Source organism: Cyrtonyx montezumae, unplaced genomic scaffold (assembly GCF_038088225.1).
Source record: "Cyrtonyx montezumae isolate F1298 unplaced genomic scaffold, pur_monq_1.0 scaffold_113, whole genome shotgun sequence".
In the NCBI taxonomy this organism is placed as follows: Eukaryota; Metazoa; Chordata; class Aves; order Galliformes; family Odontophoridae; genus Cyrtonyx; species Cyrtonyx montezumae.
The window spans coordinates 235-23,429 of record NW_027071841.1 but is presented as its reverse complement, the minus strand read 5'-3'; the positions used below and the strand labels follow the sequence as shown (position 1 = coordinate 23,429).

Genomic DNA, 23,195 nt, shown 5'->3' with positions numbered 1-23,195 from the left:
TGAGCTGCACCTCTGGTGCATCCTGCAGTGCTGGGGGGAACACAGGCAGCGGAGCTGGGTGCTGACAGCAGGGAAAGGCAGCGTTTTCCTATCAGATCAGGGAGCGCTGAGTACAGGAGCGTGCTGTGCTTGGAAAAGACCACTTCAGCTCATCAGATGCAGCCATGTGGACTCAGCTAGGTCGGGGTCCTCACGGCCAGCATGGGCTCTGCCCATCCCGGGCACCGGGAGCAGGTTGGTTGTAGTGTCACGTCAAGTGTTTTGTCTGCAGTGTCAGTCCTGCGGTGCTGGGGCCTTCTGCCGGGCTCCGGGAGAAGCAGTTTCCACTTCAGCCCAAAGGTGATGTGTCCACTCAGGCCTACGTGGCTCCACGTCTTCAGGAAGGACTCAGCACTGGAGAAACACGCCGCGCCCTCGTGCTGCCCTTGGAAGCCCTCTCGTGGGGCTCCCCTTGCTGTGCTGAGGGCTGCAGGTCGCAGCCGGGGGTCGAATGAGCTCCGCCGCAGAGGGGTGGGCTCTGGGAGCCGAACTCATGCCGCGTCCTCCTGCGCTGTCTGAGAGCTCTGCTGTGCCCCCTCTGTGCTCTGCTGACTGCTGCTGGGGCTGCCCTCGAGCTTTGGCTTTGGGTTTTCCTCTCGTAGGGTGGAACGCTCGTGAGCCGCGGGAGCGCGCTGTGCTTTGCTTGGGAGCGGCTCTTTGTTCTTCCAGGAGCTGCTGGTGAGCTCTGCTCGCAGCTCTGTGCTCACATCACTGATCTGCCTGCGTTTCCTCGCCGTGCCCAACGTGCTGAAAGTCACCAGAACGCTGAAATACTGTCCCACAGCCCCAGGAAGAGGAGTGGGAGCGAGCTCCCGCTGTCCAATCGTCTGCTTATTCCGCCTGTTCTTAAGAACAGAATTTATTGAAGCAATTTATCCTGACTAAACGCGATATAAATCTGAGCACACGTATGTGCACAGCAGCTGGATTCCTTGTGAGCCAGGGGCTCAGTCTGTAGGGAAGGAGCAGAGCCTCCTGCTGCCCGGGCAGCTCCGGCCTGCCGTGGCTCTGGTGTGCGGCAGGGCCGGTGCTGTGCTGTCACTCGGAGCTGGCAGGCAGCCTGCAGCACCCCCAGCTCAGTTCTGCTCTGCTCTGCTTTGGTTTTCCTTCGTGCTGTTCTTGTGGGTGCCCTGGAGGACTTTGGTCCTGGGGATGAGTTTGGGGGCAGGCCCTGAGCCCTGGTGGCACAGGGTCCCCTTGCAGCCGGTGCTCCAGGAGCAGCTTCCAGGCTGCTGGGGTGGCTGTGCTGCTATTTCCATCCAGGAATGCTTTTCAGACGTTAACCTCTGAGCCCCACAAGTGCAAACTTGCACCCCTGGCTTTGGAGGCAGGGAACCGACTTGTCAAAGCCTGCACACATCACTGACTAAATGCGGGCTGGCGAGGCTGGAAATAATGACTTGCTTCTGCCTTCAGCGTGATGGACAACGCTGCCTGCAGCTCACGTGCGCAGTGCTGCGGCACACACCGTGCCTCCCATGGGCGGGGAGGACAGGCAGAGTGGGGCTGCGGGGGGGGAACGGGGTCCAGGCTGCCCAGGGCAGCGGTTATCGGACCCTGAGTTGGGCTGAGTCCTGACAGCGGTTGTCCTGTGCTGGGACTTCATTTCTGCTCAGCGCTGTCAGCTCGTGGTGCTCTCCCAGGGCTGCTGGATGCTCCTGCCCATCTTTGCTGTTGCTCTCGTCCTGCTCTGGGCAGCAAGATCTCCCCCCCCCACCCCCCCCAGATTGAGGGCGTTTGCTGTATTATGGCTTTTTAAAACCCCACTATAAAAGCAGCAGTGGGTGGAGGGATGTGTTGTTTCTCGAGTTTGAGGCGGTGGGGGCGGCTTTATTTACTCTTATTTCTTATTAATAAGAAGGGCTCCGCTCGTCGCGTAATCGGAGCGAGTGTTTTGTTATCCTTGGCTGTAATCTGTGATGAAGTGCCCCTGCCATCGGCCTCGTAGTTTACCCACTAGGGAGCCGGATTATTGCCTTGTAAAATGGAGCACCACTCCTATAATCCCTTAATTAATTAAATGACAAATTTTAGTTCTCTCCCATTGAAAATATAACCCTCACACAGTGAGGGCTTGGATTTATTCGATCGCTCCTCGCTCACACGTTGGGTTCCCCTCCCCCATAGACCGTCGCTGCCTTCGCTGCTCAGTGCTGACACAAAGTGGGGGTGAAGCAGAGATGTGTGGGGTCACACGGGGTGGGGGGGGGGGGAACCCAGTGGGTCCTCCTCCCACGGGGCAGCACCTTTCCCACACTGAGAAGCGTTGGGGCCGCCTGCACGCGGGTCGGGTTTGTCCCTGTTCCCTTCCACGTGCAGCATCCTCCTCCTCACGGCGGTCCTGCACGGGGGCACTTCTGCTCGGGGTGTTTCTGCTCGGGGTGTTTCTGCTCGGGCTGTTTCGGAGTCGTTCATTTCTCTCCTGCTCATTTAACAGTTTGCTCTCTGCCCGCAGCGTCGCGGAGCCGCGTGAGTGATGGGCGACGACCGTCCCTTCGTGTGCAGCGCTCCTGGCTGCGGACAGGTACGGTTACACCGCGCTTTATGGTCGCTGTGAATCACAGCGGCTGTTTTATCGCTGAGACAGAAGGGTTTGAGGGCGGTGTTTGACGGCGTCGCTGGAGGTGATCGGATCGGAGGATTCGCGGTGCGTAAATCCTTAGGAGCTGAGGTCGGCGCACGTCGGGGCTGACTCCATCCGTGTGCTGCACTGCCCGGGGGGTGCACGCACTCCTCCCCTCCGTGCCCCCCCTCTGCACGCTGCTCAGGGCACAGCTTTGCTCCCTGCAGTTCCCTAAAGCAGCTGAGAATGCGGCCGCCGATGGTTCGTGTCACGGCGTCTATTCTGGGCTCGCCAAGAAATGAAACAGAAAGAGAGGGAGGGAGGGAGGGAGGGAGAGAAAGGAGCCATTGTGAGCTTCTCCTCTGCGTGTGACATCCTGGAGCCGCAGAGTTTTGATGCAGACTGTGGGGTGATCTCCATCCCAGCCCGGCCCCACTGCTGCGTCGCACAGCCCCCGTGCGGGCTGCTGCAGACTGGGCCAGCTGTGACCCCAAAACGCAGCAGTGCCCCTCAGGGCTCTGTGGTTTGCAGTGGGACCCCCACCACCATGCTGCTGCTCAGCTTCGGGGGCTCTGAGCCCCCCGGGGTCCCCCCATCCCCTTCAGTATCTTTAACACCGCAGTGCCTCTGCGGTCCCGTGCAAATTCTGTGATACACTGGCTTTTGTAGCACAGAAATGTGTCCCCAAAAGTGCCTTCCTGGGGCTCTGGAAGCAGTGCAGCGCTCCCTCCCCGCCCGCAGCTGATGCTCCTCCGGTTATCTCTTTTTTTTTGCAGGCTGCTTTTTATCCTGAACTTCTTTGCCTGTGAAATTGTGCAAGTCATTTATAAAATGTATTAGCTGTATTTGAGCACTTAATGGCGTGAGCACTTCAATCACACAACCTTAAAATCGGATTCAAACAAGCAATTAAGGCAAACAACAATGTATTTAAATTTAATCTCCCACAATCTCCCACCAATGACACATAAAGGTGGATGCTTCCTCCTCTCGCTGTTCCAGACTGCTGCTTATGGGTAATTCTGACAATTCTTCATGTTCATATTGAAATGTGAGAATCCGGGTAATTCGCACGGCCGTGATTCATGGTGATCCAGGCTGACCTCGCGCACGGCGTCCCAGAACGTCCTTCACTACCTGCTCGGAGCAGAGCATGTGTGAAATAATGATGATCCGAGCTTGATTTGAATTATTTCCAGCGGTGGAGAATTCACCGCAGCCCTCGCTGAAGTTGCTCTCGTAGTTAATTGCTGTCTCTGGTGGGCACCGAGTGCCTCGCTTCCAGACTGAGCCCGCTGGGCTGCAGCTCCCGGGCTGCAGATCCTCTCTGTTTTTGTTTTGCTGGGCAGAAAATCCATCCCAAGGAATTGTGTGCAGTGTTCACCGGCGGAGCAGCGCTGCGCGGTCCTTCAGGCTGCGCACGTGGAGCCCCGGCCGCTCCCTGTGAGCCCGGTGTCCATCCATCCCTGCACGCTCTGCCCCCTCGGGTGCATCCCCCATCTCTGGGGTCCCCGTTCCCGAGGACGCTGTGGCCCCGAGGAGCAGCAGTGGGTTCAGCCTCCGTCACCAGCGGGCGCTGGGCTGTCCCCCATCCCACTGTGCTCCGAGTGCCGCGTCCTTCCCCATAGAGCTGTGCGCTGAGCTCAGGAGAGGGGAGAGCAGAGCCAGCCTGCCTGGGGGGCTGAAGGCCGTGAAGCTCGTGGGGATTTTCCCACTTTGGCTTCAAGGAGAAAGAATTCTCCCCTCCGTGCCTCCCACCTCCCAGCCGGGATTCCTCTCTTCCCCACTCTCCCTCTGTCGCTTTGGGCTGAAGGAGTCCACGAGAGTGAATTTCCAGGGAAGCAAGGAGAGGGAAGGGGGGGGGGCAGGCACCAAAACCAACTGTGCCCATCCCTCCGTGGCCCCAAATCGCTGCAGCCCGTGGGGCTCCGGTGGGGCCCTCACCATGCTGTGGTTGCTCGGTCTTTAACAACAGTTATTTTCGGATCCCGATCGCTTCCCGGCAGCGGAGCTCCACGTGTGCCCCCGCGCTGCCCCCCTGCAGGATTCCTGCCAGGGCCGTGGGGTGGCAGTGACACAAATCACGGCCGGGTCGTGATGCAGCGCCGTGGTTACACAGCCCATTTCCTCCAACCGTCGTTTGCTTTTGAATCCCATCCTTAATTTAACAATTGATTCCCCTGAACGCCGTGGTGATGTCGTGCAGTGTCCGAGGAGCTCAAAGCCCAGAACTTTCACGAGGCCAGACAATGATTTTTCTTCCTGGTGCTTTATTGTATCCTCTTATCTTGTCATATAATAGAAATAATGTTTATGGCATTGAGGCCTCAGCATCACTTGGCATTTAACCAACCTCAAAAGCAGTTTATTGCTTTGTATACTCTGCCACCGTGACCATTATCCCTTAAATCTCTATTGCTTTGTAATATACGAGGCAGCAAATGGCTTCTGCGATTGGTCCGGCGTGGGAGCGAAGCTAAGGTGTGTTTTGTAGCTGGTATAATCCAAACGAATATAGATTATCCCCTTCATTCAGGGCAGGAGGAGGAAGGAGCGCGCTCTCCTCCCTCCGAGGAGCATCCTGGTGATGCTCTCCCTGCTGAGCTCCTCACTTGGCCGTGGTTATGGGATGTGCCCGGGGCCGGGGCGGCTCGGGGCGCTGCCGTGGGATGCTCCCCCTGCCCGGGCTGTGATTCACACTGATATTTCTTTGTCCTGACTTCAGGTCGGGAGCACCGCAGGGACCGACGCTGCTCCCTGCTCCTGCAGAGGCTGAACGCCCTCGGTGGAGGCAGGCTGGATCCAGAGTGATGCAGTGCAGCGGGCAGGAGGAGCGCAGGGTGAGGGAGAGCAGCGTCTGCACTGCAACAGCGGTGTGAGCTTCAATTCTCTGTGCTGATAACGGCCCTGGGGGGCTCTGCCTCCCGAGGCCCCGAGCCTGGGGACGGCCCGATTTGCTGCAGGGAAATTCAGAGGGCTGAAATCAAACCCTCGGGCGACGTCAGCCCCGTGGGCGACCTGCGGTTAGAGCAGGCAGGAGTGCAAGCGGTCGTTAAGCAGAGTGATGGCACCCCGTCCTCCACCTGTCCTGGCGTGGGGACCCGCTCGGGCACGGGCTGCTTTTCCTAGAGAGCTCAGGCTCCTGACAGCCGCGGCTTCAGCAGGTTGGAGCCAGAAGGTCTTGGGAATCGGAACCTAATTTGGCAGCAGAACGGCCGATAGCATCGGTCAGTGGGGCTGGGCGCCCGTGGGCTGACACAGACACGGCACCGTGGGGGCCAGCACGGGTCTGCACCCCACACAGAGCAGTTCCCATCCATCGCGAGCCCCCCCTCCCCCCGAGGGCCACGCTGTGCTCACATACGACCAAACGTTAACGTGAGAAATGAGAAATGGTGGACGGGAGCGGCAGAGAGCGCCTTCCCCGGAGCTCTTCCTTCTGCTGGGGCACGGACCCCCCGGACCCCCCGGACCCCCCTGGCCTGCACTCAGCGTGCACAGCCACGTCTGCCTCCGTCCCCGCTGCACCCGAGTGGGTTTATGGCCCGGCTCTGGGCCATAAAGCGCAGCTCCGTAAGGGGACGGCGACGGCGGAGGCTCCGCCTGCTCGAGCACATCTGCAGCCCTCGCTCTGCGGCCGCGGGGGAAACCCTGCCGAGAAACATCTTGCTTTCAGGGCCTTCCATCATTCCGCAGGAATGCGGGTCGGCGGAGTTAATTACTTCTTCCCAATTAGGGCCCGTACAGCTGCGGTACCTGGAGGAGGGGAGGAGGGGCTCCGAGTTACCCGCACCCAAACAGCAGCGCTGATTGGAGCTGCAGGGCCGCCCCCCCCCCCTCCCCATCCCCCCCCCCCCATCCCCCCCTGCTCCCAGCCAAGGTGTTCTCGGAGGTGGGCAGAGGAGAGCGGGCTTTGAATAACCATCAGCTGCAGAAGGCATCTGAAACCAGTAAACGTTTATTTTTTACACTCCTATAACTTAAAAACGGCCAAACCAATTTAAACCAAATTGGATAATAAAAAATATTGCTCCTAGGCTGAGCCCCTCTATGCCAAGATCCAGCCTGGAATGAATTTTTATGGCCGAATTATAAACCCCCTAGAAATGAAGGTTTAAAATGGAAATGTTGACAGACCTTTAACTACAAAAGCACTATAATAGAACTTCTTTTTTTACAAAATGGCTGTTTTAAAATATAATTAAGGCTTAAATATTATTTAATAGCAGCATTTCCTGTAAGTTAAAGCCTTTATCATTCCTGTGGCCGGGATTCATCGCCAGCTCCGAGAGGGCCGGTCCTGCTTTGCATTGGAAGCACGTGTGCACGCCGAGGGGCACAGACACGGTCTGTCAGATGGAGACGGCTCTGGGCAGCTTCCCAAGGCCCTCTGCTGAACGAGAGCCCGGCTGCCAGCGTGCTGCCTGGGCCTGAGCACAGATCCCACAGCAAACACGTCAGCCCGTGCCACAGAGCCCACCCGTGCCACGGTGCCCACCCGTGCCACGGAGCCCACCCGTGCCACAGAGCCCACCCGTGCCACAGAGCCCACCCGTGCCACGGAGCCCACCCGTGCCACAGTGCCCACCCGTGCCACAGAGCCCACCCGTGCCAGCCTGAAACACCAGTGCAGGGAACAGGGAACGTGTTTCGCTGCCCTGGCTGCCGGGGGTTGGTGAGGAGCTGCGCCTCTGTGGCTGATGCATTCACCCTCTGCTCTCATGGTGCCGTGGGGGGGTGGGGGGTGGTCCCGCAGTGCACACTGTGGGTGCTGCGCAGGATCTGCTCCGTTCAGATCCCACTGATGAACTTCAGATCCAATTAAGCGTGCTTTGGTGGGGGGGGGGGGGGGTCACCAATTGCTTTAACTTTTAGACAGGGGACGTCTGTCGGCGGGGGCCGCCCTGGAGCTGCAGGTTTCTGTGCAGCCCGGCTCAGCGCGCTTGGCAGCCGCCCTCACACTTCTTGGAGCTGTGTGCTCCACCGAGCAGCGCTGTGTTGGGATTTCTGCCCCATTGGCTGCAGCCGTTACTGGGAAGCAGTGGGGGCTCTGGATGTGCAGGAGCAGCGTGTGGCCTGAGAGCAACGCCTCCGGGGCTGCCACCCCGGCCTGGTGCCTTGGAGCAGTGGGGCTGTTGCACACACACACCCCACAGCCCCTCGTGGGGCGGAGCAGTGGGGCTGTTGCACACACACACCCCACAGCCCCTCGTGGGGCTCGGTGCCCCTTCGGAGGTGTCCCGGAGGAGTCCTCACCCCCCCTGCGCCGGGGGTGGGGTTCTGCTGCTGCCCCCCAACCGTGGGGGCACAGTGTGGCTCAGGGACCCCAACCCTGTGCTGGGTGATGTGTAGGTGTGAGTGGGGCGGGAGGGGGGGGCTGCAGCAGCAGTCACTGTGACGGTCTGTGGGGGGAACGCAGCCGGGGGGGGGGGGGGCACGTTTTGCAGGGGGGGCTCACGTTGGGTGCAGGTTTTGTGGGGTAACTCCATTTTGGTGCTGCAGAAGGGGCACAGAGATCCCCCCCCCCCTCCTCGAGGGGTCCCCGCGCAGCACTCAGCCCACGGAGCCGCCCCTGCAGCGCTGCCAGGTTTCTAACATCACATCTCTGCTTTTTCTTTCTGCTGAGCCGTATCCTTTGCTGTTCGTGCTCAGATTATGAGGCAGTTTCCACTTTGCGAAGCGGGGGGGACGGGGAGGGGGGGCTTCTCCTTTCTTGGGAACATGATCAGGGCTGCAGAACGACCCGCGAAGGAGCGCGGCGGGCACTGGCGGGGAGCGCTTTCTTCTGCTTTTGATTTAAGGGGCTCCACGACCACAGAGTGTCTGCTCTGAACAGAGTAATCTCAGCCCGCTCCTTACCTCGAGCTGTTGCTCTATATCACAGATGCAAGCTGCGTCTGCTGCCAGCACGAGGCCGTAAATCGAGCCGGGCTCTTTTATTAACTCAAAATTAGATGGATCTAAAAACTTGCTTGTGGTCTGCAGCTTAACAGGAGCACGAAGCTGCCCAGGGCTGCGTGCTGCAGCATCGCACTCTGCAGTGCTCTGTGCTCCTGCAGTGCACTCTGCAGTGCTCTGTGCTCCTGCAATGCACTCTGCAGTGCTCTGTGCTCCTGCAGCATTGCACTCTGCAGTGCTCTGTGCTCCTGCAATGCACTCTGCAGTGCTCTGTGCTCCTGCAATGCACTCTGCAGTGCTCTGTGCTCCTGCAGTGCACTCTGCAGTGCTCTGTGCTCCTGCATTGCACTCTGCAGTGCTCTGTGCTCCTGCAGCAATGCACTCTGCAGTGCTCTGTGCTCCTGCAGCAATGCACTCTGCAGTGCTCTGTGCTCCTGCAGTGCACTCTGCAGTGCTCTGTGCTCCTGCAATGCACTCTGCAGTGCTCTGTGCTCCTGCAGCATTGCACTCTGCAGTGCTCTGTGCTCCTGCAGTGCACTCTGCAGTGCTCTGTGCTCCTGCATTGCACTCTGCAGTGCTCTGTGCTCCTGCAGCAATGCACTCTGCAGTGCTCTGTGCTCCTGCATTGCACTCTGCAGTGCTCTGTGCTCCTGCAGTGCACTCTGCAGTGCTCTGTGCTCCTGCATTGCACTCTGCAGTGCTCTGTGCTCCTGCAGCAATGCACTCTGCAGTGCTCTGTGCTCCTGCAGCAATGCACTCTGCAGTGCTCTGTGCTCCTGCATCGCACTCTGCAGTGCTCTGTGCTCCTGCATTGCACTCTGCAGTGCTCTGTGCTCCTGCATTGCACACTGCAGTGCTCTGTGCTCCTGCAGTGCACTCTGCAGTGCTCTGTGCTCCTGCAGTGCACTCTGCAGTGCTCTGTGCTCCTGCAATGCACTCTGCAGTGCTCTGTGCTCCTGCAGCATTGCACTCTGCAGTGCTCTGTGCTCCTGCAGTGCACTCTGCAGTGCTCTGTGCTCCTGCAGTGCACTCTGCAGTGGGCACAGACCCTCTGCTGTTTGGGTAGCAGCGTGTTGCGGAGCTGGCTGTTTGCCGCGGGGTTTTGTTTGCTTTTTGGTGCTCGGGGGTCCCCATCTCAGCCCGCTGCTGATCTCTGTGCTCTGTGGCAGGAGCGCATCTCCTCCTGCTGACAAAGCCCTCGGCTCCGCTGCACGGACACGCTGAAATCCCGGACACACGCATGACGGAGCTCTGCAACTGAGAGCCGGGGGTGGCAGGACACCGAGCACAGACCGACCCCCCCCCCCGGGGGGCCCGGGTCCCCCTGCAGTCCGGAGCGGTGGGGCGGGGGCTGCTCCTCCCCTCTGCGGCAGTGGGTGCAGAGTGGGGACAGCACGTCCTGTGCAGGGAGAGCCCCGCGCCCGACGTGGGGCAGCTCTTCCTTAAGGTGCACGGCCCCCCCGGGGGCTCTTCGCAGCAGTAAATGCTTTCATTTTGCAGAGATGGTGGGGGAGGCGCGGGGGCTGCGGGCACACAAAGGGCCGCACACGTGTGGGAGGGCTGAAGGGGAAGGTGCGCTGCGGCTGTTCCTTCGGGGGGGGCAAAAAATGGGGTCCTGGGGGGGGGGAAGGGGTCCTTTGGGGGCACAGTGTGGCAGGTGGGGGTTTTGAATGGGGAGCGTCGGCTCTGTGCTGTCCGAGGAAGAGGTGGAGGTGAAATTGGGGGGGTGGGGTGAAATTAGAGGGGGTTGGGGCCAATAGGTGGTTCTTGGAAATGCGAAGGGGGGGTTGGGGGGGCTTTGTGACATGCCCCCCTTTGCTGGTACACGATGTTTAACTGCACAGAGCGCAGCATCACCCGTGGGCTGAGCACAGGGCTCTTGGGGGGACCTGGAGAGACCCCCGCTGCCGAAGGGGGCTCCCCATGGGAAGTCCCATCTGGCTGTGGTGCAGGAGGAGCTCCCCCGCGGATGATGGAGGGGGCAATTAGGAGGGGGCAATTAAGAGGGAGCAATTAGGAGGGAGCGTGAGCTGCAGCTGGGATGGCTTTGGGGAAGGGAGTGGAAGCAGAGCGGGTTACCTGCGGGGACGGTGGCCAGGTAACCAGGGCTCGGGTTAGGGGAGCTAAAACCCGGGCAGAGCTCAGTGCTTCGGGGGGAGCAAGAAGAAATTGCAGGGTGTATAAAAGGAGGGGGGGGATGTGGCCCCCTCCAGGAGGAAACGGGAGACCCGGTCCGCGGGCAGGCAGGGTTACAGCTCCCTGCTCTAGGGCAGGGCTGAGTGCAGCTCCCCGCTATGGGGCAGGCAGGATCTCAGCCCCCAGCCCTTTCCGCAGGACGTGCTTTGCTCCCGAGGGATCCGGGGACACGCAGTGGGGTGCGGGGCCGTCCCCCCCCCTTTGTTAAGGTTTCCGCTGCCGCCCCCATGCAGTGCCGGTGCCCCTCCCGGCGGATTTTTGCTGCTTAGGTTGGGGGCGGAGGATGGATGTCCCTCCCAAGGTCACCCCGCAGCGCTGCGGTGCTGCCGGGACCCGGCTCGGAGCCGCGTGGATGATTCACGTCCACGCCGGAGCCATCCTGGGCTTCCCACGGGGCACGCGGCGTCCGTGGGCACCGCGCTCCGCCCCCCCCCCCTCCCCCTCCGTTAATTACCTCTGCGCCTTGGCAGCGCTAATTAACGCGGGGGGTCTAATAACCTTGTCTCGTCTCCGTGCGCTCCACCGTGTGGGAGGGGGTCCTCGCTGCAGCGCCGGGGGATGGGGAGGGCGGGGATGGGAGGGGGAGCGGGGACAGAGGGGTCACTGACGCTCCCGACCCAGATTTGGGGTTCGGGGTTTTGGATTTGAAGTTTAAGGTTCGGGATCTGTGCTGCTCTCCTCCGGAGCACTGCAGCCGTCTGCTCCTCCTCTGCCTCGTGTTGGGGGGGGAACCTGCGCGGGGATGGGGGTGGGAGCAGCAGTGGGGCTGGGGGGGCTTGGAGGTCCCTCCCAGCCCAACATCCCGTGATCTTTCAGGACCCTTCCCCCCCAGGCTGTGCAGCCCCCCGTGGCTGTCGGTCATCGGTGTGAGGTCCGGGTTCGGTGCCGGGTTCGGTCCCATTGGGGTCGTATCCCCCGGGGAAGCGCTGCTGCGGAACTTCGGCTGCCGGATAAAACCAGCGCAAAATGATAATGCAAAAGTTGAGGGCGGATCTGAAGGAGTTTTCCCTCCGTCCTTGGCCCCAACGCATCCCCCCCCCCCCCCCCCCCCCCGTGTTGTTGGACAGATGGCTGCTGCCCCCCCCCCCCCCCCCAACACCTGCATTCAGCGCGGGGCAGATGTGTGTGAGAAGCCCCCAGGGACAGCGGAGCTATAGAAATGTAAATGAACTTATTTACCTGATCCCAGCTCAGTGCTCTGCCCTTCTGGGCAAGGAGGAACGGGGTGGGGTGGATCGGTGGGGTGGGATCGGTGGGGTGGGAATAGGATGGGGTGGGATGGGACAGGACAATGGACAACAACGGGAGACAATGGGCAACGATGGGACCCCCAGAAATGAAGCAAAAGAAGCCAAAATCGGGGCTCCGCGTTTCACTTAGGGGGCACTTATGGGGCCGATGCGTTATGCTTAGCCCCACACCCCCACCCCAAACCCTTCAGCCCCTCTGGATCAGCGTCTGCATCCACCGCAGTGCGTGGAGGAGACGGGGTCTGAGAGGCAGCGCCGCGGCCGTAACTCATCCCCGTTTTTATCCCCCCTCCCCCCGTCCCCCCCGGCGCTGTTCTCAGTGTAATGTGATGTGATTTAGGGCCGAAGCTCCGGACACGGCCTCGGGGGGGTTTCATTCTGTGCTGGGTTATTGGGGGGGGGGGTTAGGGTGAGCAGCCACGACGCTGGGGGGGGGGGTGGAGGGGGGAGATGGGGCAGTGGGGCTGTGCTCGTCCCACGCTGACCTGAACCCCTCCTGCCCTCCCCAGCAGACACCGAGCTGCAGATCGGGGGATTTTCCTCCTTTCCCCTTTTTTCAGCATTTGCCGACGCTGTGGGTCCCCCCTCCCCCCCCCCCCCCCATGCTGCAGAGGGTTTATGTGCTGCACGTTTCTGTTCCCTTTGGAAAAATGGGGTAAAGAGTGCAGAGTGGGGCCGAGCTCTGCTCCGGGGGTCCTTTGTTCCGTGGTGCTGCGCTGCAGATGGGAACGGGGAGAGGGACATTGGGGGGGGGTGGGGAATAGGGGGGAGTGGGGGATAATGGGAACAGGGGGGAATCGGGGGCAATAATGAGGAGTGGGGAACAATGGGAATAGTGGGGGATAACGGGGAGGGGAAAGTGGGATACCCCCATCCTCCCCTCGGCCCTTTCTCCCTTTGTCTGTGATCCAGCAGTGCCCCACATTGCGGAGATCTGTGGGGTGGCTGTGAGCCCCCAGCCCCACAGAAACCCCTCTGTTTTTTCCCCACGGTTTTAGCACAGGGGAAGCCCTTCACTGCTCCCCCTCGCCCCCCTCCCCCCCCAATGCCACGAAGCAGCCGCACCGACCCCCCCTTTTCTGAACCGCTTTGTTTCAGAGGTTTACGAACGAGGACCACCTGGCGGTGCACAGACACAAACATGAGATGACGCTGAAGTTCGGCCCCAGCGCGCACCGACTCGGTCATCATCGCAGGTACGGCCCGGGCACGAAGCACGCCGGGCTCTGCGCGTGAGCACGAGCTGAGCTCACGGCTCTCTGCCCCCCCCCCCCTCTTTACGGTGCTGGAGGTGTTATTGGGGCTTTGTGGTTCTGCAGCACTTGGTTGGGGGGCCGCGCTCTCCCCGGGTCCACCTCCAGCCCCACATCGGGGGGGCTGACCCAGGGAAACAGTTCTCATTGCTGCAGCCTTCGGGGTGGGGTTTAGGTGGAAGGTGTGTGTGGGGTTGGGGTTAGGAGCTATGGGTGAGGCCCGAAGAGAGCGGGGGGTGGACCCCGAGGGGGTGCAGAGTGGGGAGCGTTGGTTCCACGTGGGGACGGCTTTGGGGTGGGGGCTGCAGGCGGCCTCAGTTCCCACTGAGCTGCAGCCAGCGGCGGCCGTGGGCTTAATGGGGAGAGATGTGGGCGAGCAAAGCGTGCTTAATGAGCAAATCTTAATTGGGGCGGGGGGGGGTAAATGTACCACGGCTCAAGGGAAGCGTCCCCGAGGACCCCGATAGTGCTGGAGAATGCAGAGGGTCCCGTGCAGACAGATTGCTGCTGGTGGGTTACTGCTCTGCTCCCTCTGTGCTTTTGGGGTCAGCTCCTTCTGGGGGCACCAACCCCCACTCCTCCCCTCCGGTGTTGACCCCGAGGACGGGCAGAGCCCCCGGAATGGGAAAACGTGGTCAGATTCAGTGCCAGGCGAAGGGCAGAGGAGAGGAGGGGGGGGTATGGTGTGAAGTGGTGTTTTTGTGATCCCCCCCCCAGATCAGACCCCAACGCCGACTCGGTTCCTGAAGAACTGCGAGGAGGTGGGGCTGTTCAACGAGCTGGCCAGCTCCTTCGAGCACGAGTTCAAGAAAGCCTCGGAGGATGAGGAGAAAAAGGCAAGAGGAGAGGGGCAGCGCCGGGGCCGGGGGGCTGTGCTGGGGGGCACACAGCGGCTGCCGGCGGGATGTGCTGCCCCACACACGTGGGGCATTTCCTGCGGGGTGACTCTGGCTGCGGTTGTGCAGTGCGTGGCCGTGGGGGCGGGGGGGGGCTGCGTGCAGGAGGGGCTGTGCTAACAAAGCCCCCTCGGCCGCGCTGCCCCTCCCCACCGCGGGGCTGAAGGACGGCGGCATCTCGTCAGCTCCTTAAGGACGGTTCCCCCCCCTCCCCCCGTTCTCGGGGAGCGGAGCAGCGCAGATGCGCGCGGGGCTCTTGGGCTGCCGCATCCATTTACGGCGCTGATGGATGGACGGCAGCGGCCGCTGCTCGGAAATAAACCGCGCGAGCGGAGCCGCGTAAATCATCGCCGCGATGGGGGACGGAGGAATCGGGACCGGCCCGCCCCGCTCCGGCACCGCTCCGTCTCCTGCTCTGCACCGCGGGGCTTTCTCCCCTCCGCACCTTTTGTTCTCTGCGGCTGTGGGGGGGGGGGGGATGGGGGGGGGGGGGGGGGGGGGGAGGAGCGCTCCGCTCCGCGCTGTGGATGGGGACCGCCCATCCCCCGCAGCGCTCCGCTCTCCCATATCGCCCTTCCCGTGCTTGTTTCTCCCGCTTTAGGATGGGCGCCCGCAGCCCCGAGCTCGGGGGGTGCACTGATCCCCCCCGAGACGTCCGCACGGCCCCAGCCCCGCGTTAATTAAAACCACGGCGGCAGCGGAGCTCCCCCGGAGGCGTTTTAAGTGGGTCGAAATTTCCCCGCACGTTAATCCCCCCTCCTTTGTGCTTCCCATCCCTGCTCTGCGGGGCCACGAGCTCCGCCGTAAATCAGCACCGGCGCAGCCCCAGGGGCGCACATTTACCTTTCTGCCTCAATTTTCCCTCCCTCCAGAGGAGCTCGGATGCAGCGGAGGAGGAGGAGGAGGAGGAGGAGGAGGAGGAGGAGGTGTGGGTTCGGGGCCGGGACACGGAGAGCAGCTCTGCCCCAACCCGAGTGCTCAGTGCGGAGATTTCTCCATCCACATCCATCCCGTGGCCCCATCCCCCGCTCCCTCGTGTCCCCTCCCCCGTGGTCGCCCTCATCCCGTCCCCACTGAGCCCCACGTTGGCTGAAATGGGGCGCGTGGCAGCGCGGGGCTGAGGGTGCTGGGGTGTTATTTTAGTGGGGAGCCCGTAGATGTTTCCCAGCTCACGCAGCTCTTGGTTTGCTTTCGGTCACTACCGTAACCCAGGCTGATGTACCGGGCGCTGCGCAGCTCTCAGAGCGCTCTGTGATCCCCGTCCTCCATCTCAGGGCCCTTTTCGAGCAGAGGGATGGAAGGAGCTGCGCCGTGTGGGGCCGTGTGGGGCCGTGTGGGGCTCTGTTCCCACCCTCGGGCTCCCGGCTGCCGCTCCAGCACCAATAAATAAGAATAATTTGGCAGGAGCTCAGAGCTGCAGCTCCTCCTCGGGGGATGAGCGTCCGTCCCGCGGGCAGTCTGAGCTGACTGTCCTTTCAATCTGTCGCCGCTTCTCCCGCAGAGCGCCGGAGCCCTGGACATGTCCCTGCCCTCCACCCCAGACATCAAAATAAAGGAGGAGGAGCCGGTGGAGGTGGACTCGACCCCCCAGACAGCCCTGCCTCCGCCCCGCGCTCACCGCAGAGCAAGGAGAAGGTAACGGCCCCAGGGCTCGGGCAGAGCAGACCGTCTCCCATCTGGTGCCGCTGGGGCTCTGTTCCCATCTCATTTGTGGAACAGAGAGAAACACTTCTTCCCTCCCTCCCTCCCTCCCTCTGTCCCCACCTCTGTTCACACACACTTAAATCCCCACACAGAGATGGGGGGAACCTATCCCTGCATAGCCAGGGATGCTCTTCAGGTTGGAGTAAAGCGCAGCAGTGCAGCTCCTTCCCACAGAGCAGGGGTGGAGGGCTCAGAGCTCCCAGCACCGGGGCGTCAGCCGGGGTGGGGGCAGTGGCTCAGAAAGGGGTAGAGCCCCAGCGTCCGTGCCCCACTGCTTGCAGGGACGTGCGGTCCGTGTGGCTTCGGGTCAGCCGTGCCCCTCAGTGCTTGAACTTGCACTGAGTGGCTTCGAAGCCATCCGAGGGAAGCTGGGAGGGGCAGCCAGGTTTCGATGAAGGTAACTCATGGGGTCACGGAGTGGTTGGGTTGGAGGGGAGCTGAGGGATTGCACGGCGTAGGGAGGTTGGGCTGAAGAGTCCTTAAGGATCACAGAGCCGTGGGATGGTTGGGTTGGAGAGGATCTGGCAGCCCACCCAGCTCCAGTCAGGAGCTGAATGGTGACCTCATGTCTTCTTTTGTCTGTTGACCATCTTCAGGAGATCACCCCAAGCCGTGATCATTTCCACGCCAACGCCAACCATCGTGCGGCCCGGCTCGCTGCCCCTGCACCTGAGCTACGACCCACTGCACCCCACTCTGCCTTCCCCAACCTCCGTCATCACGCAGGCCCCGCCGTCCAGCAGGCAGCTCGGGTGAGTGCCACGCAGGGAGCCCCCCCAGCCCAGAGCGTCCCCTCCCGGCACGCTCCCTGAGCAGTGATTAGGAGCCAGGAGAAGAACCGAAGTGCTGCGATTCCCACCGCGGCTGCTTGGGCACGAGGGCCTCATTGCAGAGCTGTCTGCAAAAGCAGAAGGGTGGAAGCACAGGAGGCAGGAACTCGTTGTAGTGTCATGAAACGAGGCAGAACTCACTGCAGGGAGAAATGAATCCCCAAACACAGGGCTCTCCCGACAGCCTTCAGTCCTCCCTGAACTGGGGAGCACAGCACTGGGCCCAGTGCTCCAGATGGGGCCTCCCAGTGCAGAGCAGAGCGAGGGAGCACCTCCCAGTCCTGCTGCCTGCGCTCTGTGCCGTGCCCCCCAGGGAATCATTGGCCCTCTTTGCCACCAGGGCACACTGCTGGCTCGTGGTCTACCGTTGGTCAACTGTTGGTCAACCATTAGCCAGCCATTGGCCAACTGTTGGTCAACTGTTGGTCAACCATTAGCCAGCCATTGGCCAACTGTTGGTCAACTGTTGGTCAACCGTTGGTCAACCATTGGTCAACCGTTGGTCAGCCATTAACTAGCCATTGGCCAACTGTTGGTCAACCGTTGGTCAACCATTGGTCAACCATTGGCCAGCCATTGGCCAACTGTTGGTCAACCGTTGGTCAACCGTTGGTCAACCATTGGCCAGCCATTGGCCAACTGTTGGTCAACCGTTGGTCAACCATTGGCCAGCCATTGGCCAACTGTTGGTCAACCATTGGTCAACCGTTGGTCAACCATTGGCCAGCCATTGGCCAACTGTTGGTCAACCATTGGTCAACCGTTGGTCAACCATTAACAGCCATTGGCCAACTGTTGGTCAACCATTGGCCAGCCATTGGCCAACTGTTGGTCAGCTGTCGTTCAGCTGTTGGTCAGCCAGGACAGCACTGTTGTTCTTAGCCACCAGGGCACACTTTGGCTCACGGTCAACCTCTTGGCCACTGGGACCCCCAGGTCCTTCTCCACGTGGCTCCTTTGTGTGAGCACAGCCCCTGGCCCGCAGTGGCACGCAGTAACACGCCGACACGGCGCTCGCCGTGTGTGCCCGAGGACTCCCAGGTTGCCTTTGCAGCAAAGATGAACGGGAGAGAGCTGAGCGGAGCCGCCCGTAGGAAACCGTGTGTGTCCTTTAATGGCTTTGGGATTTTCTCAGACAGACGCTGTCTCTGCAGCGTAACCTCCTCCCATTGCCCCCCTGCTGGGTCAGCGTCTGCCTCGGGAGCTGTTTGATTCAGCAGAGCCAACTGCTGCTCCTTTTTGCCCCTTGATCAGTGCAGACAGCGTTGGCTCGGCGCTCAGGAGATGTGCAGTTCCCCCCCCCACGTGCGATGGGGTCGGGATGCTTCTCGTTGGCTGTGGACCTCTATGGGTGACCCTTGCTGTCTCCTCACGTTAACCTGGCTGGTTTTGGGGGGGCTGTCCCTTCGTATTTTTCTGTCTGGTTTTGCTTTGACCTCACGGCACCATCAGTCCCAACTTCCAGACAGAACATCTGAAGGCATCGGGGGGTTGCGGTGGTCCTGGGGTCCCAAAAGAGCGTTGCACCCCTCCTGCACCCCTCCCATAACCCAGGCTGTTCAGCATCGGGTTCCCCCTCTCTTGGAGACGTGAGAAAAGCAGACCGGAGCAGTGTGGGCTTCAAAAGGGTTTGTGTCCTCGGCAGCTCGCAGGGACGGATCCCTCCCGGAGCTCCGTGGGGGGGTTCAGCTGCAGTGGTAACGGGGCTGCAGCGGCCGCGGGGGGGCTGTCAGCGTGACAGAGATGGAGGGGAGGGCTGTGACCTCGCGGCAGCTCGCCTTGTTAGCCTGGGATTTTCAAAGCAGCCTGGAGGATTTGGGATGCCCAATAGAAATGAATGAGAGCCGAGCGCTCGCGTTCCCAGGGCAGCCTTAAAAATTCCAGGCTGAGTTATGGGCACGCTGAGCCCCCCACTCTGACCCCGCTCCCCCCTCCCCACCATCGCTCCGTGCCAGCTCCATCCCGCTCCCCCCGTCCCCTGGGCTGGAGGAGGGGGCAGCGGTTCTCCCCACTGCCCCGAGCAGGAGGAGCACTGGGGACGTTTCCCCCCCTCTCCCCATCCTCGGCTCCATTTCCCCCCCTCCCTCTGCCTGCACGGGGGGGGGTGGGGGGGGTCACCCCGAGCGCAGCGCTCTGAAATGGAGCGAGGTGGAGTGAGATGGAGGCAGGGACGCGTGTGCCCGTTGGCGCAGTGCGAAAACGTGGAGCGTTGAGGCTCCGTCCCCACCGCCCCCTCCCCCCACAGCCCTCCCACACCCCCAGCTCACAGCCTGCCCTTCAAAAGGGGGACAGCCCAGGGTCCGTCTGACCCGAAACGACCCCCGGAGTGACGGTGGGGCTGTCTTTGCAGGTCGCCCACAGGTTCCCTTCCGCTCGTCGTGCAGCTGCCGAACGGACAGACCATGCCCGTGCTGCCCGGCCCCCCCGTGCAGATGCCGTCTGTGATATCGGTAAGGGAGCGCAGCACGGCTCTGCGAGGCGGGGGAGGGAGGGCGGCCCTTCTCCCCCTGCCAAGAAATGAAAACGGATCTCCTCCCCCCCCTCCCCGACACGAGGCTGGAGCAGGAGGAGGGGGGCAGCTCTGGCAGGGCGGTAGCGCCGCGGCCATCACACAAGAGGGCAATGAGTGCGGAGCAGAGACAAAGCCGTGCCCGGACAGATGGCGTGAGCATCGCCAGGGCCGGGAGCTGCAGCCGTGCAGATTGCCGCTCCCGTTGGGAGCAGCGTGCCGCAGCCGGAGCCATCCGAGCTTGCGACAACGTGTTGCTCTTCGCAGGCCAGCAAACCCCCCCGGCCCCGCCGTGCACGTGTCCATTGCCCGTGGTGCAGAGCTCGGGAGCAGCTCTGCTGGAGCCCCGGGACACGGGGGCACAGATCCTGCTGCGTTTTTCAGCTTTGAACTGAGCCACAGCTAAACCACCGTCACCGGGAGGCGGCTCTGCCCCGTGCAGCCGCAGCTCCGGGGCTGCAGCACCCAGCGGTGCCCCCGAGCACAGTGCTGGCACTGCTGCAGTCCGTGCTGAGGGCAGAGCTGTCCTGGCTTGAAAACCACGGTGCTCCGTCCCCCCCCCCCCCGTACCCCACCACGCTGTGTCCTGCCCGGGGATGGGCCGGGGGAGGAGCGGTGTGTGTGCAGGGCCGGGCAATCCTTCAGCAGACAGCGCGGCCACGCTGCCCCCGGGTGACAGCAGAGCTGACGGATGGCAGCAGTGAAACACCGAGCATGTGTCAGGGCTGATAAATGCTCCGCTCGGGGAATGGCTGCGGAGCCGCTCCGCAGAGCGCTGCTCACGCCGCGTCCTTCGTCCCGTCAGCTGGCGCGGCCCGTGTCCATCGTGCCCAACGTTCCCGGCATCCCCGGGCCGCCCGTCAACAGCAGCGGCTCCGTTTCCCCGTCGGGCCTCCCCGTGCACTCAGAAGCCAAAATGGTGAGCGTGCATCCTCGTGCATCCTCGTGCATCCTCGTGCATCCTCGTGCACCGTGTCCGCAGCGCTCCGTCGTCGCTGTCCCCCCTGGTGATGCTTTGTCCCTTCTGCCAAGAGCTGCTCCGGATCTGGAGCTGCAGAGCAGTGCTGGGGGTGCTGCTGTGACTCTGAGGGTGCTGCTGTGGCCCTGGGGGTGCTGCTGTGACTCTGAGGGTGCTGCTGTGACTCTGGGGTGCTGCTGTGACTCTGGGGGTGCTGCTGTGGCCCTGGGGGTGCTGCTGTGGCTTTGGGGGGTGCTGCTGTGGCTCTGGGGGTGCTGCTGTGGCTTTGGGGGGTGCTGCTGTGGCTTTGGGGGGTGCTGCTGTGGCTCTAGGGGTGCTGCTGTGGCTTTGGGGGGTGCTGCTGTGGCTTTGGGGGTGCTGCTGTGACTCTGGGGGTGCTGCTGTGGCTCTGGGGGTGCTGCTGTGGCCCTGCTCGGCCCCGTCCTCGCGCGGCCGTTCGTGCAGAGCTGCTGCTCACTGCTCCAAGGTGACAGATGGGCCGAGGTGGGCTCGGGGAAGGCAGAGCCAGGAGCGGGGCTGCACTCCGGGTAATGGGTTTTGTGCAGAGCCTTTTTTGTGAGAGGAAAAAAAAAGCACCGAGCGTTGCAGGTTTAGAACAAAGAGCGGCGAAACCGCATCGTTTCTGCGGTCGGAGCGGAGCGGCGGTGCTCACGGTGCTGCCCCCCCCACCCTGCCCCACGAGCTGTGTGTGGGGTGGGAGACCTCACAACGCTCGAGGGCTGAAAGGGGCCGTCCTGCCCCACAGCTGGACCTCCAGCATCCCTCCCCCACCCGTGAGGTCCCCGCGGGCAGTGTGTTGGTGCGGGGGGGGGGGAGGCCGGCTCCTCTGAGCAGGGAGCTGCTGCCGTGGGTCGCCGGGCTCCCGCGTGGGGACAGAGCTGGGTGACACCCGAGCAGCAGGTGAAGGGTGACTGACATCCTCTGTTCCTCCCAACAGAGGCTGAAGGCCAGCTTGACGGCGTCTTCTCCCTGAACGGCAGCGGGCTGGTGGTGGGCTCGGCCAGCACCATGGTGACAGCACGCCCGGAGCAGAGCCAGCTCCTCACCCAGCACCCCGACGCTCCCTCGCCGGCTCAGCCTCAGGTCTGCTGCTGCTCCTGCTCTGCACAGCACCCCGAGAGCTCTGTTTTTGCAGCACCGTCACACCACCAGGCACAGCTCCAAGCGTTCGTCTGCCCGACGAGGGCTGGGGTTCGGGAGCACATTTTGCTGCCTTTCCCCGTTCAATTACGAGGGTTAAACGCTCCTCTCTTAGGCAGTCAGCTCCTGCAGCTCCTGCCAGGTCCTGCCAGCTCCTGCCAGGTCCTGCCAGCTCGCCAACTGCCGCCCTCCATCAGCAGCACCACCTGCTCCATCACTGCGTGCCGTCCAAAGCCTTTATGTGCCCCGTATGCTCCGGCAGCGCTGAGTGCGGCCGATCCTGGCGCGCTGGGACCCCAACGTTTCCTTTGTTCTGCATTGGAGCTCCCAGCCCTACACCCTGCCCCAAGCTCCAGGGTCACCGCAGCACTGAGCTCCGTTTACACCTCCTCAGAGGGATGCCTCGGTTTGAAGGAACCTTACAGCCCCCCAGCTGCTGCCCCACGCTCATCCCACGCCCCCATCAGCCGCCCGGGGCCCCCTCCCGGTGTCGGCCAGTCCCACTGGCGCACCTCCTTTGGCTTCGGAGCTCCAGGTGTGGATTCACACCTTCACGGGCAGAGCACTTCTCCCCTGGCAGAGGAAGGGCGGCCTGAACACGGAGGGGGCTTCTTCCCCAGCCCGCTCTGCACACCAGCCCCCTTTTTCCTCCTGCCACAGGATCCCTCATCTCCAGACGCTGGCTCCGGGCTCTGTTAGCACGCTCCCTTTCAGCATCTCTCTTCCCCTCCTCCTCCAGGTTTCCCCCGCCCAGCCCACGCCCAGCACCGGCGGTCGGCGGAGACGGACGGTTGAACGAAAGACCCCGATGAGCGCCGGCAGCGGTTCCTGGAGCGGAACCGAGCTGCTGCCTCCCGCTGCCGTCAGAAACGCAAACTCTGGGTGTCTTCCTTGGAGAAGAAGGCCGAGGAGCTCACAACCCAGAACATCCAGCTGAGCGTGAGTATGTGACCACGAAGGCTGAGCTCAGCCCGGCCGCTCTGGGACGGTCACCACGGAGGGAACGCCATTCAGGGCCTGAGCTGCTGGAAAGGAGCTCTGTGGGGAAGGACCTGGGGGTCCCGGGGGGCAACAGAGTGACCAGGAGCCAACAGTGTGCCCTGGTAGACAAGAAGGCCAATGGTTGATCACCAGTTGGCCAATGGTTGAGCAGTGGTTGACCACCAGTTGACCAATGGTTGAGCAGTGGTTGGCCACCAGTTGACCAATGGTTGAGCAGTGGTTGACCAATGGTTGAGCAGTGGTTGGCCACCAGTTGACCAATGGTTGAGCAGTGGTTGACCAATGGTTGAGCAAGTGGTTGGCCCACCAGTTGACCAATGGCTGAGCAGTGGTTGACCAATGGTTGAGCAGTGGTTGGCCACCAGTTGACCATATGCCAGCAGTGTTCCCTCATGGCCAAGAAGGCCAACAGCATCCTACAGCCACAGTGGTTTTCGTGGCACGACCTTAACCTGGAGGGCGTGGGGGCTCAGGAAGGGTTGGGCAGAGCCCACATGTCCCCGTTTTTCAATTGCAGAACGAAGTGACGCTGCTGAGGAATGAGGTGGCTCAGCTGAAGCAGCTGCTGCTGGCCCACAAGGACTGCCCCGTCACCCGCGCTGCAGAAGAAGACCCAGGGCTACCTCGGTGCGTGGCACCCAGCGCTGCTCCTGGGGCACAGCGGGAGGGAACTTCCCACTGCTCACTCCCTTTTCCCCAGACGTTGTCTCAGTGGAGGGAATGGGGTGGAGCTGTGGCTCCCAGGAATCACAGAACCGTGGGATTGCCACGTGGTTGGGGTGGAAGGTCCTGAAAGATGATAGAACATGGGATGGTTGGGTCAGAGGGTCCTGAAGGGTCACAGAACCGTGAGATGGTTGGGTTGGAAGGTCCTGAAGGGTCACAGAACCGTGAGATGGTTGGGTTGGAAGGTCCTGAAAGATAGAGCCATGGGAT

General features: G+C 62.0%; 1 protein-coding gene across 1 annotated transcript in view; it reads left to right on the top strand.

The window, feature by feature from the left end:
- LOC136044555 (cyclic AMP-dependent transcription factor ATF-7-like) overlaps window positions 1-22,886 on the top strand; it is a gene marked incomplete at its 3' end in the record, with an annotated part of 34,002 nt that extends 11,116 nt beyond the window's left edge. The window contains 15 exon segments of the mRNA XM_065729888.1: window positions 2,495-2,563; window positions 13,045-13,110; window positions 13,112-13,142; window positions 13,917-14,035; window positions 15,597-15,675; window positions 15,678-15,774; window positions 16,396-16,551; window positions 18,980-19,079; window positions 19,944-20,057; window positions 21,055-21,073; window positions 21,076-21,200; window positions 21,997-22,053; window positions 22,056-22,196; window positions 22,777-22,854; window positions 22,856-22,886. Coding sequence (XP_065585960.1) covers window positions 2,516-2,563; window positions 13,045-13,110; window positions 13,112-13,142; window positions 13,917-14,035; window positions 15,597-15,675; window positions 15,678-15,774; window positions 16,396-16,551; window positions 18,980-19,079; window positions 19,944-20,057; window positions 21,055-21,073; window positions 21,076-21,200; window positions 21,997-22,053; window positions 22,056-22,196; window positions 22,777-22,854; window positions 22,856-22,886 — 1,261 coding nt within the window.
- Window positions 22,887-23,195: the final 309 nt, after the last annotated feature.